This window comes from Polyodon spathula, chromosome 9 (genome assembly GCF_017654505.1).
Source record: "Polyodon spathula isolate WHYD16114869_AA chromosome 9, ASM1765450v1, whole genome shotgun sequence".
Classification (NCBI taxonomy): domain Eukaryota; kingdom Metazoa; phylum Chordata; class Actinopteri; order Acipenseriformes; family Polyodontidae; genus Polyodon; species Polyodon spathula.
The window spans coordinates 23,157,173-23,172,399 of NC_054542.1; the positions used below are offsets into that span (position 1 = coordinate 23,157,173).

The 15,227-nt window shown below is 39.9% G+C and overlaps 1 protein-coding gene across 1 annotated transcript in view; it reads right to left on the minus strand.

Annotated features, from left to right (window-relative positions):
• The window catches only part of LOC121320525 (A disintegrin and metalloproteinase with thrombospondin motifs 5), a 36,815-nt gene extending 22,154 nt beyond the window's left edge, over positions 1 to 14,661 (minus strand). The window contains exon 1 of the mRNA XM_041258923.1: positions 13,105 to 14,661. Coding sequence (XP_041114857.1) covers positions 13,105 to 14,157 — 1,053 coding nt within the window. The 5' untranslated portion in view covers positions 14,158 to 14,661. The remainder of the gene's footprint in view (positions 1 to 13,104) is intronic.
• Between the last annotated feature and the right edge of the window lie 566 nt (positions 14,662 to 15,227).

Here is a 15,227-nt window from a genome sequence, read left to right on the forward strand (position 1 = left end):
GCAGAACCAACAACAAGAGAATGAAAGGAACAACATCCAGGACCCTATTGACAGTGGTGACCAGACAGCAAAAAGAAGGGAGGTCATGATTGTTGGGGACTCCATATTGAGAAACACAGCAAGTTCAATTCGCAGTTTGGACCCCCTTACTACAACAGTGTGCTGCCTTCCGGGAGCCTCGGTCAAGCACATCACTGAGAACGTGGACAGGCTCCTAGAACGAACAGGAGACGACCCGGTAGTAGTCGTCCACATCGGTACAAACAACATTGGAAGAGACAGACCAAAATCCCTGCAAAACAAATTCAGAGAGCTAGGAAGGAAATTAAAAGAGAAAACCAAAACTGTGGTATTTTCTGGTATACTACCCGCACCTTGCAAAGGACCATATGGACAGCTGGAAATAATTAATCAAAACGCATGGCTGAAGACGTGGTGCACACGGGAAGGCTTCACCTATCTTGATCATTGGACCACATTCTACAACGAGGACTATCTGTATAGACGGGATGGACTGCATTTAAATAACAAGGGAACCAGTCTACTTGGAGAAAAGATCCTCGAGCAGGTTCGGAAGCATTTAAACTAGAAAGGAAGGGGGGAGAAATCAACAAAAAAAAAACAGAAGGGAGACCGCATCAAAACAAGAACAACAACTCAGGTAAGACAACCATTAAATGTATTTATCTAAATGCTAGAAGTATCAGAAACAAAATTCTAGAACTTGAAGCTACTGCACTAACAGGTAACTATGATGTGATAGGTGTTACAGAAACGTGGTTGTCTGAGAGTGATGGGGACGAATTTAATATTTGTGGGTATACACTGTATAGGAAAGACAGGCAGGACAGAAGAGGAGGAGGGGTAGCGCTATACATAAGAAACAGTCTTGAAGCCCAGGTGTTAAACCTGGACAAAGAAAATAAAACCGAATCAATATGGGTCAGAATAACGGACAAAAATTCAAAGGGCATAATAATAGGAGCATGCTATAGACCGCCAGATTCAGACGGTGAGCACAATAATCTGTTATACAATGACATTAGAAATGTGTGTAGCAAAGGAGAAGCCATACTAATGGGGGATTTCAACTTCCCCCAAATAAAATGGGAAAACCCGGTGGGTAGCGCGAAGGATGAAATAGAAATGGTGGAAATGACAAATGACTGCTTCCTAACACAATTTGTGAAGGCACCCACTAGAGGGGAGGCATGCCTTGATTTAGTCTTTTCAAATAACGAAGATAGAATAACTAAAACAGAGGTCAGAGAACCACTGGCAAACTCAGACCACAACATGGTCTCATTTGAAGTGTTTTTTAAATCCCCAAAAGTAAAGACTAAAGCTAAGGTTTACAATTTTAGAAAAGCAAACTATGAAGGTATGAAACAGAGACTAACAGAAGTAGATTGGAGTAAAATAGAGAAAACACCCACAGAAGAAGGATGGTTGTTCTTCAAAAATGTAGTACTAGAGGCACAAAACAATTATATCCCTAAAGTAGACAAATCTAAATGTAAAACTAAATTGCCAAAATGGTTTAATAGATCAATTAAAAAAAATATTCAGCGAAAAAAGGCACTTTACAGAGCATTAAAAAAGGACCAAAAAGAAAGTACGCAGAAAGAGTACACAGAACTGCAAACGCAAGTCAAAAAGGAAGTTAGAAAGGCCAAGAGAGAAATAGAAATAAACATTGCTAAGGGAGCTAAAACCAATTCCAAAATGTTTTTCCAATATTACAACAGCAAGAGAACATTCAAAGAGGAGATTAAATGTTTAAGAGATACAAATGGCAAAATCGTAGATGAAGAAAAAAAAATAGCAAATATGTTAAATGATTACTTTTCACAAGTTTTTACAAAGGAAGATACTGACAACATGCCCCACATGTCATCCAGTTCCTGTCCAGTTTTAAATAACTTTAGCATAACTGAGGCAGAAGTGTTAAAGGGACTAGGAGCTCTTAAAATAAACAAATCCCCTGGGCCGGATGAGATCCTCCCAGTAGTACTCAAAGAAATGAAAGAAGTAATTTACAAACCGCTAACCAAGATCATGCAGCAGTCTCTTGACACAGGGGTGGTACCGACAGACTGGAAAATTGCAAACGTAATACCGATCCACAAAAAGGGAAACAAAACTGAACCAGGTAACTACAGACCAGTAAGCCTGACTTCTATTATATGCAAACTTATGGAAACTATAATAAGATCCAAAATGGAAAATTACCTATATGGTAACAGGGTACTGGGAGACAGTCAACATGGTTTTAGGAAAGGGAGATCGTGCCTAACTAACTTGCTTGATTTTTTTGAGGATGCAACATCCATAATGGATAATTGCAAAGCATATGACATGGTTTATTTAGATTTCCAGAAAGCTTTTGACAAAGTCCCGCACAAAAGATTAATTCTCAAACTGAACGCAGTTGGGATTCAAGGAAACACATGTACATGGATTAGGGAGTGGTTAACATGTAGAAAACAGAAAGTACTGATTAGAGGAAAAACCTCAGAATGGAGTGTGGTAACCAGCGGTGTACCACAGGGATCAGTATTAGGTCCTCTGCTATTCCTAATCTACATTAATGATTTAGATTCTGGTATAGTAAGCAAACTTGTTAAATTTGCAGACGACACAAAAGTAGGAGGAGTGGCAAACACTGTTGCAGCAGCAAAGGTCATTCAAAATGATCTAGACAAGATTCAGAACTGGGCAGACACATGGCAAATGACATTTAATAGAGAAAAGTGTAAGGTACTGCACGCAGGAAATAAAAATGTACATTATAAATATCATATAGGAGATATTGAAATTGGAGAAGGAATCTATGAAAAAGACCTAGGAGTTTTTGTTGACTCAGAAATGTCTTCATCTAGACAATGTGGGGAAGCTACAAAAAAGGCTAAGAAGATGCTCGGATATATTGTGAAAGGTGTTGAATTTAAATCAAGGGAAGTAATGTTAAAACTGTACAATGCACTAGTAAGACCTCATCTTGAATATTGTGTTCAGTTCTGGTCACCTCGCTATAAAAAAGATATTGCTGCTCTAGAAAGAGTGCAAAGAAGAGCGACCAGAATTATTCCGGGCTTAAAAGGCATGTCATATGCAGACAGGCTAAAAGAATTGAATCTGTTCAGTCTTGAACAAAGAAGACTACGTGGCGACCTAATTCAAACATTCAAAATTCTAAAAGGTATTGAGAGTGTCGACCCAAGGGACTTTTTCAGCCTGAAAAAAGAAACAAGGACCAGGGGTCACAAATGGAGTTTAGAAAAAGGGGCATTCAGAACAGAAAATAGGAGACACTTTTTTACACAGAGAATTGTGAGGGTCTGGAATCAACTCCCCAGTAATGTTGTTGAAGCTGACACCCTGGGATCCTTCAAGAAGCTGCTTGATGAGATTTTGGGATCAATAAGCTACTAACAACCAAACGAGCAAGATGGGCCGAATGGCCTCCTCTCGTTTGTAAACTTTCTTATGTTCTTATGTTCTTATGGTAAATCAGATGGTTAAACACTGTTAAGCACAGTAAATAACTTGTAGAAGGATGTGAAAAGATTGGTGAACTTTAAAGCTGTCATGCATATTTAACATACAGTATGGATTTCAAATGCCTAATGATGCAAAGGTGTTTATACCAGCTACAACTATACCTATGCTACAACTATCCAAGGTATTTTTCTTTTTCATTCACAATACACTGATATACAGTGATTTATAGAAAGAATAAACATGTACTGATAATTCTTTGGCATGTAGTTGGTAAACGTATTTAACAGTTGGTTCTGGGCGTTTTATTATTTTGAGGTACCAATGACTCTGAACTGGAAGTCTATTAAATGAGCAGGTGATGAAAGCTGTTTCCTTCTAATAAGCAGTGGAAAGAAAGAAAAAAAAAACACAGAAAAGCATGGCACACTAAACCATCCACAAGTTCTAAAATAATGTAATAAATAAACAGTAAACTACAATAAATTATTAGCATTCTTGGTTCAATGTTAAAAGAGGAAGTTGAATTACTGTTACAATTTAAAATAAGCTCTTTGAAGAAAGATGAGTGCATTGAAACTTGTTAAACACAATGGTTTATTTGAAGTATTTCATTGTCTGGTGTGCACAAATCCTGACCTCTATATCTGGAGACCTCCAGGTTTTATAACTGATTAAAACCTGGAATAAGGTTAAACTAAGTGAAGACCAGGAGGTCTCCAGGTCTTGAGGAACAGATTTGTGCATGGTGAAATGACAAACAAACAAAGTGCAACTCTATTTGAGAAATCTTTAACATAGTGTAGAACCGGATATCATGTTTTAAAACACACGTTTGCTAAAACAGATTTATTTCAAAATTACGCATTTGAGACCTATATAGGGAAGGGATATGCATAGCTTGGAAAATGTACAGAAAATTATTATTTTTTGGCTACAATTTAAAGCTTCCAGTCAGCAGTGTCTGTAATAGCAATGGTCTGTTACACGAGGAACTAAAACACAGCCTGTTTTATGAACCTGATGTGGGTGTTTGTGCACCTGTGTGTAAAAACATGTAACACATTTAAAAATAAGCAGAGGTCAGCTTTAGGGCAGATCTGTTACACTATAATTTCACCAGTCACAGTGTCTCATTATCCATACCCACTAGATCACATCTGGAAAATCTGGGCAGTCACTTACAAACACAATCATTAACCATGTGCCAAAGAGAGACAGGAGCTGCTGTGGAACACTGTAAGTAAAGTTCAATCTTTTTTTATCAGTTACAAGTGTAACAGGGTGGAGGCTGGGTGCGAACTGGTGATCCCGTACACCACAAGCGAGTGACTTACCGCTATGCAAAAGAGCCGGGCTCATCTGGAGTCGTGGTTACAGAGCTTTTAGCCTTATCTCACCAGCAGGGCAAATAATCAGCTGCTGCCAATCTTTGCAATCCAGGTCACAGCATCGATGTAAATGGGCAGAGGCTGTACGCAAAGCGGCAACCACGTACACTGCAAGCATCTGCATTTGTATTTATAAAGCTTTTAACGCCATCTCATCGACAGAGGACAGAATCCATAACAACAGTACAACACATGACACTGCCACTTGCACCAGCATATCAAACTTAATTGTTTGCAGTATCTGGTTTATTTTTCACTTGGTGCAAATACAAAAGAAAATAATCAAAGGTGACTTATTTCAAGCCTTTTATATTGGTCTTTCACTGAAATTGCATGGTTGTCAGATGAAAACCTTGACGATGTTTACAGAGCTTACAGCTGGAATCATTTTGATTTGCTGAAACCTTCTGTTGACATTTTTACAAACACTGTTGGCGACTAATTAATCCCAACTGTGACTCTTCTGAAGTACAGTAAATGATGAATGGATCTCAAAACAATATTAATAACAGACTTCATTATGTACTAGACAAGTAACAGCCCTGCTCCTCACATAGACTGGGATCTCTGAACTCTTTTGCAGATACCTGATGTTTTAATGAGACACTCATTGTTTATACACACTTGGCTTTAACACACTGTTTAACATTTTGCAGTTTATTAATTTTTTTATTAAGTCGTAACTTAATTATTGAGTAGGCCTGGCACAGATGAATTTCTCTGCTCATACCTTCAGGACCACACTGTAATCCAGATAAAACATCATTTCTTTCATCGGCCACTGTAAATATTTAGCTAACAATCATAACCTGAAAAAATAGCTCCTTGCCATTCTGTTCCACTTCATGGAAAATCTTCCAAAATTTTCTGTTCCTATTTCAAGTTATTTACACAGGAGCATCTCTAAGCATGCAGGCACATACATTAGCAGCCCTATCCATCTTCAAGACAAGATGATAAATAAAACTTTTGAAATGGAAACCAGTGACACTACCGGTACGTCTGCGTTACGGGATCTGTCAAAGTTGCAGATCAGATCTCAGTTTCACAACCCATGAAGGCATTAGCTGATACCTTTGTCTCCTTTAGTTTCTTTTACATTAAAATTCTAATCAAGTGTTTGAAGTTATGGATGTTGATATACTAAAATGGGACAGTGCCCCCCACAATCCCTGCAGAGTTGATGGCAGATGGAGGAGGCCCAAGTTATCCCTAAGTCAGCACAGTGTTCCTGTAACGAATTCCATTGTATAATGTTAATGTCCTTTTAAGAATCACTAATCTGTTGGCAGATCTGCCACAGTGAGAACAACCCTGACTGTGAAGAATTTGCCTCATGCGAATAAACTCATTAATTTCCCTTCCGTGACACATAATTTGCTTACAATGATACTTTAAAGAACACTATCGGTCTCGGGACTGGTGGGGGGGGGGGGGGGTTTGTTACCCCGGTTGACCCTTACACCCTAAATATCGATGCACATGGTTCCTCCCTCTTAAAAGGTCATAAGAATGCAAGCTTGCAGTATTTAGTGTTGAGTGAGGACATGTCAATACTGTACAATGATCAATATCTCAAATGTATGTGCAGTGTCTGTCTGGGAACTCTCCTGCAACGGCCTCAGGAATGCAGAGACAGCTGCTTCATTCCTTATTAAAGCTCTTTAATCCTTCTTTTACCATCTTGTGACTACTGGATAAAATAAAACACACAACAAGTTAGGCTAGACCCAACACAAGTTTTTTTCAGGACTGAACAGCTGCAGCATGTAGAAATATGATAGGTTCTTATCTGAATTAGAGAGACCAGTTCTAAACAGCGGATTGCTCCTTACAGGTAGTACCACAGCCAGGATTCCACAGATGTTGGTTATTAACTAACATGTTTGTTAAAAAATATATATGGCTAGTGAAACTTAAGATGTAAAATGATTTATCTTCACCTTGGTAATCCCCCTCTCAAAAAATGAAAGGAAGCTGAATGACGTGTCATGTTTAGCTCACCAATATAATACTAAACTGCAAGGAAATTGGTAGAAACAACAGTGATTGTAGCTAGATGCTCTGCTTTAATTTCTACTTAACTTTTCTGTATGATGTATAGTGCAGTGGAAGTCCAGTTAATCTAAACATAAGCACAGTCTGATATCAGGCCTAATAGGTTTCCTTAATTTCAATAAATTTTGGACTTAAAATACACCGTTCACAATTGTATTATGCACTTTCCACTGTGTACAATGTATTGTGCTTGCTTTCCCCACAGTATCATGTATTATGCATTTATCTATTTGAAGTATTATGGATTTTCTTGTATTTACTGTATCCTATAAAGCGCTTTGTGATAGTGTTCCACTATGAAAGGCGCTATATATGAATAAAGATTGACTGATTGATTGACTGATTGATAAAGGGTCACAACCCACTGACCTTTTAATCTAAACTGACAATACAAAAATGAAAAAGGAATAAAAAAAGCAAAGGCAGAATTTGCATTGACTTATATCTGAAGAGTGCCAGAGGGTACCACCATAACCTTAAAAGTTGAAGTAAAACCAAATATATCTGCATGTAAAGTTTGCTTTAAAAAGATAAATGAAACTAGTGCACATACATAAAGAGACTCCTCATAATCATGTAATATTCACACAGTACCTGAAAGGTTAAAAGCATTTGTATAAAATCAAGTGTTTTTATAGGATTATAGCCAAATGCAATCGAAAAAATCTGTATGAGACTAGAAGCATACAGATGCAGAAAAAATAACAACCACACACACCCATTCACACCCTCTTCCTCTCTAACCTAGTCTGGTTCTCAGATCCGGAGTGCTGGGTCAGTCAGCCACAAACAGCTCAGTTCCTGCAGGGCTTGGTCCTGCGGCGGGGCAGTGCGGTGTGAACTCCCGTTCATCCTGCCCCTTTCCCACGAAGTTTCAATTTCACGAACACACAGAGTCAATTCTATTCCCAGAAGTTAAAAAAAAAACATACAAAAAATGCTCATCCTGGTTTTGTAATTCTAGTTTTAACATGTGCAGTTAGTTAGGTTGTATGCTTGCATGCATGTATGTAAGTGTAGGTGCCTATTTTGGTCCATGCAGGGGAAATGTCTCTTCCAGAGCACCACCTGGAAACTGGGACGACTTTGGAACTTAACACGCTAATGATGAGGTGTGAAATGCACTGAGGTGAAACCAGCTTACTTCTGAGGATAAAAGGCTTGTCTCTGCGCTTCTGACAATGGTAATGATGATGGCTCGCACATCGTAAATGGAGAGCTAACACTAACCAGACATGCTCACATAAATAAATCATATCATAAACATTGATCGGAGAAACAGGTAATGCACACAAAGAAAGTTAATAAACTGTTAATAGATCCTGCAGATGTGAGGACAGACTGTAAGGTACCCCCCCCCCCCCCCCACTAAAACTGTGTAAAAGGTTCTATCAGGGGTATCAGCATGGTTTTGTTCCCTAACCTACCTTTAGCAAAAGGGCTTGGGGTGAGATTCTGTGGGCTGAACTGTTGAACTCACTATTTGCCTCCCTCTCTAATATTTCTATAAAAGTAAAACCAAATAACCCAATAAAGAACAATCTGGTGGAGGAACCAGATATGTTACAAAGTGGTAAGGGCTTTATGTGAAGCTGCTGTTGAATTTCAATTACTTTCCAAGTCTACTACCCTGACACTTTATTATGGATATATCACCTTTCCACACATGTAGGAATTGAGCCAGCTGCTCCCCACATTTCTATTGAAAGGTGAAGAGTCACTTGACCTGAGGTAGAGACGTGTAGACAGAGAACCGTGGAGCAGCAGGGTGTCAGTCAGACTCAACAAGAATCAGTAGCTGACTTGCTTCAAAGAGGGAAGACAGATAGAACTACCCCAAAGCACCCTTTCATCTACCCCAAAGCACCCTTCCCTGATCCCCATTCCCCACAGAGCCTCTGTCCTTGGAGAGCAACATTTATGGGGTTTGCTGAAATCTTTCCCCCCTCTTACCCATCCCATGCATCCCTACAGCAAGTGCCTGTGGCTAGTATCCTTCTAGCAGGACACTGGATCAGGTGGAACCAAAAGCAAGCATTTAAACTCCTGTCAAATGCTTGACAACATTGTAGTGGTGTCATATTTTTTAAGACACAGGCAAATATTACTCTCTTGCTCTGTTATGTAAAATCAAAACACTAAGGTGGAATACAAAGAAGACATGGATACAATAGTGCTGTCGTGCAATGAGATAAAGTAGATAAAAAGTACCAGATAAACAAGAACTGTAAACCACTAAGTTCCAGTAAGTTCAATTAACTTGCATTACAGATTCCAACTTTAAAACCAAGTCTTCTGTCAGGACATTTAACTGCTGTACATATTCTCAAATCTAAATAAAATCCAAACCATCTCCGTCACATGACCGTTATGCACCTAGGCTCTGTATACATCCTGTCTGTAGTACTTCTTGTGCTCTGAGATACAGTAACATAATATTGGTTTAACAGGCCCTAAACTGCCCATGGACAGGGGTCAATGAGTTACAGTCTGGCCACTGAGACTTGAGCTCTGGACGGCATCTGCAGACCGGTCTGCTGTGCTCTGTCAGTGACCTGGCCACTGGCAGTTTTGCTCTGCTGCTCTGAGTGACAGCAGCACTGATCCTGAACACAAATGAGACAGGGAGCTCGACCCACTGCCTCCTTTACCAGGGGAACAGCACTGTGCAGATCATTATCACACACATTTATTTGGAGACCAAAGTGACCATGTTCGTGCTTGACGTTATTAGCAAGCATACAGTAATGTATACACATTGATAAGTATGAAAATAACTTTGACTCTTGTGCTGTGAACCTCCATGCTGCCAAGTTTTGTATGTAATTAATTAACTGATGCCTGAAACAAATGAATGTATTCTACAATACAGAGGAGAGTTTGTTTTTTGGTGGTACAAGGAATTTATTTTAGTATTTCTATACATTATGTTTGTACCATCTAATTCATACCTAGCAGTCAAAATAAAGTAACTTGCTCCTTCTTGAGTTATACTCATCTCTATTCCTCCAGATCTCCCTCTCTTCTCTTCTAGCTATTCTTGGCTCCAATTTTAACAGGGGATCTACTGCTTTGTCCAGTCACTTAGATGTTGGGCCCCTAACAGTGTGTGTTTAAGGCCTAATGTTTTATAATTTTTTAACGTAGTAATCGCCAATTATTTAATTATTTTCTTCCAATCTGGCATATCCAATTATTTTTAGGTTCAGCTCACCACTACCAACCCCACGCTGACTCAGGAGCAGCGAAGACAAACACATGCTGTCCTCCAAATCGTTTGCCGCCAGCCGACTGCTTTTTTTCACACTGCAGACTCACCGTGCAGCCACCTTCAGAGCTACAGCGTCGGAGGACAATGCAGTTCTGGGCAGCTTACAGGCAAGCCCGCAGGCGCCCGGCCAGACTGCAGGGGTCACTTGTGCGCGGTGAGCCGAGGACACTCTGGCCGACCTAAGCCCTCCCCCCATGGGTGGCGCACTGCCAATTGTACATCACCCCCTGGGAGCTCCTATCTACGGTCAGCAATAGAATAGTCTGGACTCGAACCGGCGACCTCCGGGCTATACGGTGCACCTGGTAAAGAAACTCTGAGTGGAGTTCAGGATGTCCCCCGTCGAGAGCCATTCATTCTATTCAAATTTATGTCATGTGTAGGTTTGTCTTGAACTACAAATGTATATTATACATGTTTTCAGCTAAAATGAAAGAATATTAGTCCCCCTTAGTCCCTGCGCCCTTGTAGTCAGTGTCAGCAACAGTGGAGGCAGCCAGTAGAGACAGCTGGTAATCAGCAACACTACAATCTGATGAAAACGCACAGTATGTCTGTACTTTCCATCTTTATGTAGATCCACCAAGATCTTTCTTCGGCGGGCCCATTGATAAACAACCTCTTCAGGATCTGGGTTTCTTTTTCAAATATTGTGCGCTTGCAGACTTATGATCAATCAATCTTTGTTGTACTCATTTTGTTCAGAGGTAAGGCTATTGAGTTTTGTTGTTTTTAACCGATTATTACTGAAACAAAGACACATGAAGCTGCTCTTAATAATAGGATAATTTATATGACTGGATAGCTGACAGTACATTTAATGAAGAGAATAAAATACTATTGATTTTTCTATGCATGGGAGGGCATTATTACAGGCCAAACGTTTGTGCGTGACTTCAGCAGAAGTCTTTATGGAAAATACTCATGTGCCAAAGTTAAATGTCATACTCTCTCACACACCAAACCTTACAACCTTCAGCAGATGTAGTGAACGAAAGGGGTCGCTTTCAGATGTGTTCACACATAATATCACACATATGAAAATAAAGTGTAGGGCCACACCTGAGCAACTGTGTACTACTAGGGGCATCTCCATCTTTAAAAAAACAGTGCATGCTTGTACACATACATGTCAATGTATTTTATTTTGGGAATGGTATCTTGTTTGCTGTTATTTACTGCACTGGCAGACTGTCTTATACAAACAAGTACAGTATTGTTCAGTAAGATAAACAAAGGAAGAGCCGAAAGCAGTTATGCATTTAGTCCTCCAGTTATATAAGAACTAATCAAAAACGTGATTGCATTCCAGTCCAAAACTGCATTATCACAAACACGTACTGTACTGTAAACCACAATACGTGGCCTTGAGCATGTCAGCTATAAGGACACTAGTCTGCAGGACAACTGAGCTTGACCCATAAATGCTGTCTAATTGTAATGATTTGCGTATGCAGACTGCCCATCACCACAACATTCCAGTAAGAGAGATACTGTCTCTTTGCTCACTTGTTCCATGCTTAAATGATGTAAGCAATAAATAATGTAGCAATACATTTATAAATAATGTACCAATACATTTTAAAGCTATAGTGACCAGTATGTTTTGATAAGTATGTTATTTAATGAGCCTGCAGTAAAATACGACAACTGCAGGTATTAAAAGCTGCATCTGAATAACAAATACTTTTTAGATGTTCTGAAAAAAGTCAATCCACGTCTTTCTTTCTTTCTTTCTTTCTTTCTTTCTTTCTTTCTTTCTTTCTTTCTTTGTATTTACCTTACTGGGCTAGGTATTGCTGCAGCGGCAGCATTTCAAGGAGGTAGTGTGATTGCAGCTCAAAAGGCTCTTCGGTGATGTCTACAAACTGGAATGTAAATCTCTCCTGAAGTTGAGTACAAAAAGGTAAAATAGTGTATGGAAAACTGTAGAAATCAAGCACTAAATATCAGAATAAAATTCGTAAAATTGAAACAGATTTTGGAACACTAATTATTTTGAACAAAACACCCAGTTAACCCATGTCATTGTTCTGGTATGACATAAGTGGAAATCACACTGCTTAAACTGAGGCGCAGCCCTGTTAAATGAGAAGCAGGTGCTGGTGCAGCTGTCTGTGAACACAATTTTACATAAAACGTTAGATGTACACAGATAAACTGTAAATATAGCTGAGCATTGTGGCCAGGAAAAGTTAACCAAAAATACACAGCACTTTACACTCACAATGTAACAGATCACTAAAAGAAGATAACGATAAAATAAACATGTTACGGCTTCCTTTCCTGCAAAATTATACTGTTGTGTGACACAGGACACCGCCTTATTCTACCGATTACCCCCCTGATCAGTGTGTGTGTGTGTGTGTGTGTGTGTGTGTGTGTGTGTGTGTGTGTGTGTTATTATCAGCCGTCTAGCCAAGCTTCCAAAACACCACAGAATGACATGCACAGCACAAAACCACAAGGAAAATAAAATTTAAAAAATACATTTATAAAGTTTCAACTCTCACTTTGTACTTCAGGTCATGCAGAAAACTAGCTGAAGCCCAAAGTTCCTAAGTTAAATATGTGAAGCAATCTACAGTACATTTAAATGCATATGTTTAAAGGTTTTCCATCTAAGATCAGACAGCTCCCAAAACAAAGGGTGCACTGACTTTAAAGATAGCGGTCAGTGCCCAAAAATAACACGTGGGGAAGCGAATAGTTCAATATAGTGAATATAAAACACTGAATCTTCCCCATACCCTGCCTATCTTGTTTTAAATTAAGAAGCCAAACATTTTTTCACCATCAACTCACTAAAACATGTGCTCAAGTTTTTTTTTTTTATTTCTCCCTTTTGAGACCGATACAGTTCAATCTATGGTTGCTGCTTACCTGCCTGGTGAACAGAATGGCAGCATCATAGTGCTCTTTGTGGTCGTCATCCAGTTGGTTCTGCTGGTTTTGCCACTTGCAAAAGCTCTTGAGGGTGGAAGCTGCGTTCTTGCTGATCTCCAGACCCTTTTCCTTACTGGTGACAACCACCACTTTCACCACTGCCAACTGGATAGGGTTCTCTATGCTGGCATGCCCATACAGCTTGGAGGCGATGGAAGCCAGTGTTAGGAGGTAGTGTTGCAGGTCCTTGCCATACTTCTTGGACATGGACTCATCGGCCACCAACAGGAGTTCCACATGCCTCGCTCTTGAAACAGACCGACGGGTTCGTCTCCCTGAGGCAGAATTAACCTCCCTGGAGCCCCACCACCCCCTCTCCTGGCTGTCCTTGGAGGGACCTGTGATTTTCACCAACACACTTTGTCGTTTTCCCTTGCCACCCTGAGTCCCGCAGCTCTCTCGCATGGGCACAGCCTCGAAATGAAACCTCTCCCGAGTGTAGTAATGCAAACCCCGCTCCAAATGCCCCTCTGCACCATACACCTCATTCTCTCGTCCCTTAGCCCTGATCAGTGGCTTTATAGTATAGCGGGCATGCTTCACTGCAAAAAAGCCCTCTAACCCCCCGCAGAGGTTGAACAAAGCTAGAGATTCAGGGTTGGAGTCTACAGTGCCCCGGTAGAAGCACTCCTTGTGCAGGGCCCCCAGGTGCGCATCCCCTTGGAGTGCTACTACATACATGGTGTTGAAGTGGTGAGAAAGAATGGACTCATCCCTTTCCATATCCAAGAGGAATTTCTTACCATCTGCATAGAGGATGTAACCAATCTTGCCATCACCCGAATAGATCTGGTCAATGTTTTGAACGATCCCATTTTTACTTCTGGGGTAGTGTGTCCTTTGAGGTGTCTGCAGCCTACTGGCAGCTGGTGGTAAAGCAGTGCCAGGAGTGAGATTGGTGGTAGGAAGAGAGGTGCCCAGGTGTAACTCCAAAGTGCACAGCAAAAGCAGTTTTAATAGCACCATGTTTTTGTCTTTAGCCAAAAACATAAAATGAGCACACAAAAAAGTTTTCAATATAAAATCAATAACTTAAAAATCTTCATAATAATTTAAAAAGAAAGGACCAAGACTGACTGCACATTGCTGTTTACTACTTAGATTCTCCCAGAAACATATAAAAAGAAAACAAAGACTTAAAAAAAAATAAAATAAATAAGGCTGATCGGGACTCCAGTGAACTTTTTCAAACAAAACACAAAGTTTCCACTTAAATATAGGCAGCAAGAAACAAGTCCTGTTCTCTCTCTGTCTCTCTCTGTCTGCGGTCTAGTGCTAAAAGAATCAAAGCATCAAGTCAAGTGCTGCGTCTGTTGCCAGCCCTCTACTAACACGCCGCCTCACACAGCTGTCCTTGGCGTTTGTTTTTATCCCCAATCCAAGTGGGCCAATGCGAACGCGGAGAATTGAGAATGTAATCTGAAGATGAGAAGAGGCTGAACAATGAATTTATAGCGGAATGTCATTCCAGCCTGGGCTATTTCACTAATTGGTCACAGCAGAGAGAGAGAGAGAGAGAGAGAGAGAGAGAGAGAGAGAGAGAGAGAGAGAGAGAGAGAGAGAGAGAGAGAGAGAGAGAGAGAGAATATGTGCGTCATGCAATCCTTGTGGGTGGCAACGATTTATATACAACACTGGAATATAACTACGGTGTTGCATACCGTAATATCGTTTTAGCAGACTTTGTTAGTCACCGGCACAGCGCGTGTTTTGTAAACTGGTTTCTGGTGACTAAGCGAGCAGGATGTTATATAAAACAATCTATTTCTGGTTGATTTAATTGAACTTTGTTTGCCAAATTGTTAGTCTTATTTTTTGGTTCAAATTGCAATATACTGCAAGTATTCTAGAGTAAGTGCTACCGTTTACAGTAATTTAAAGTACAATGATGTAAATTGTTATATAGTGTAGTGTAGTTCTTCTTCTTCTTCTTCTTCTTCTTCTTCTTCTTCTTCTTCTTCTTCTTCTTCTTCTTCTTCTTATGTGAACTATGCATTAACAACTATTGCAGTCACTTACAATAGGACCCCGGTTTTATGTCTCATCCGAAGGATAGTTGT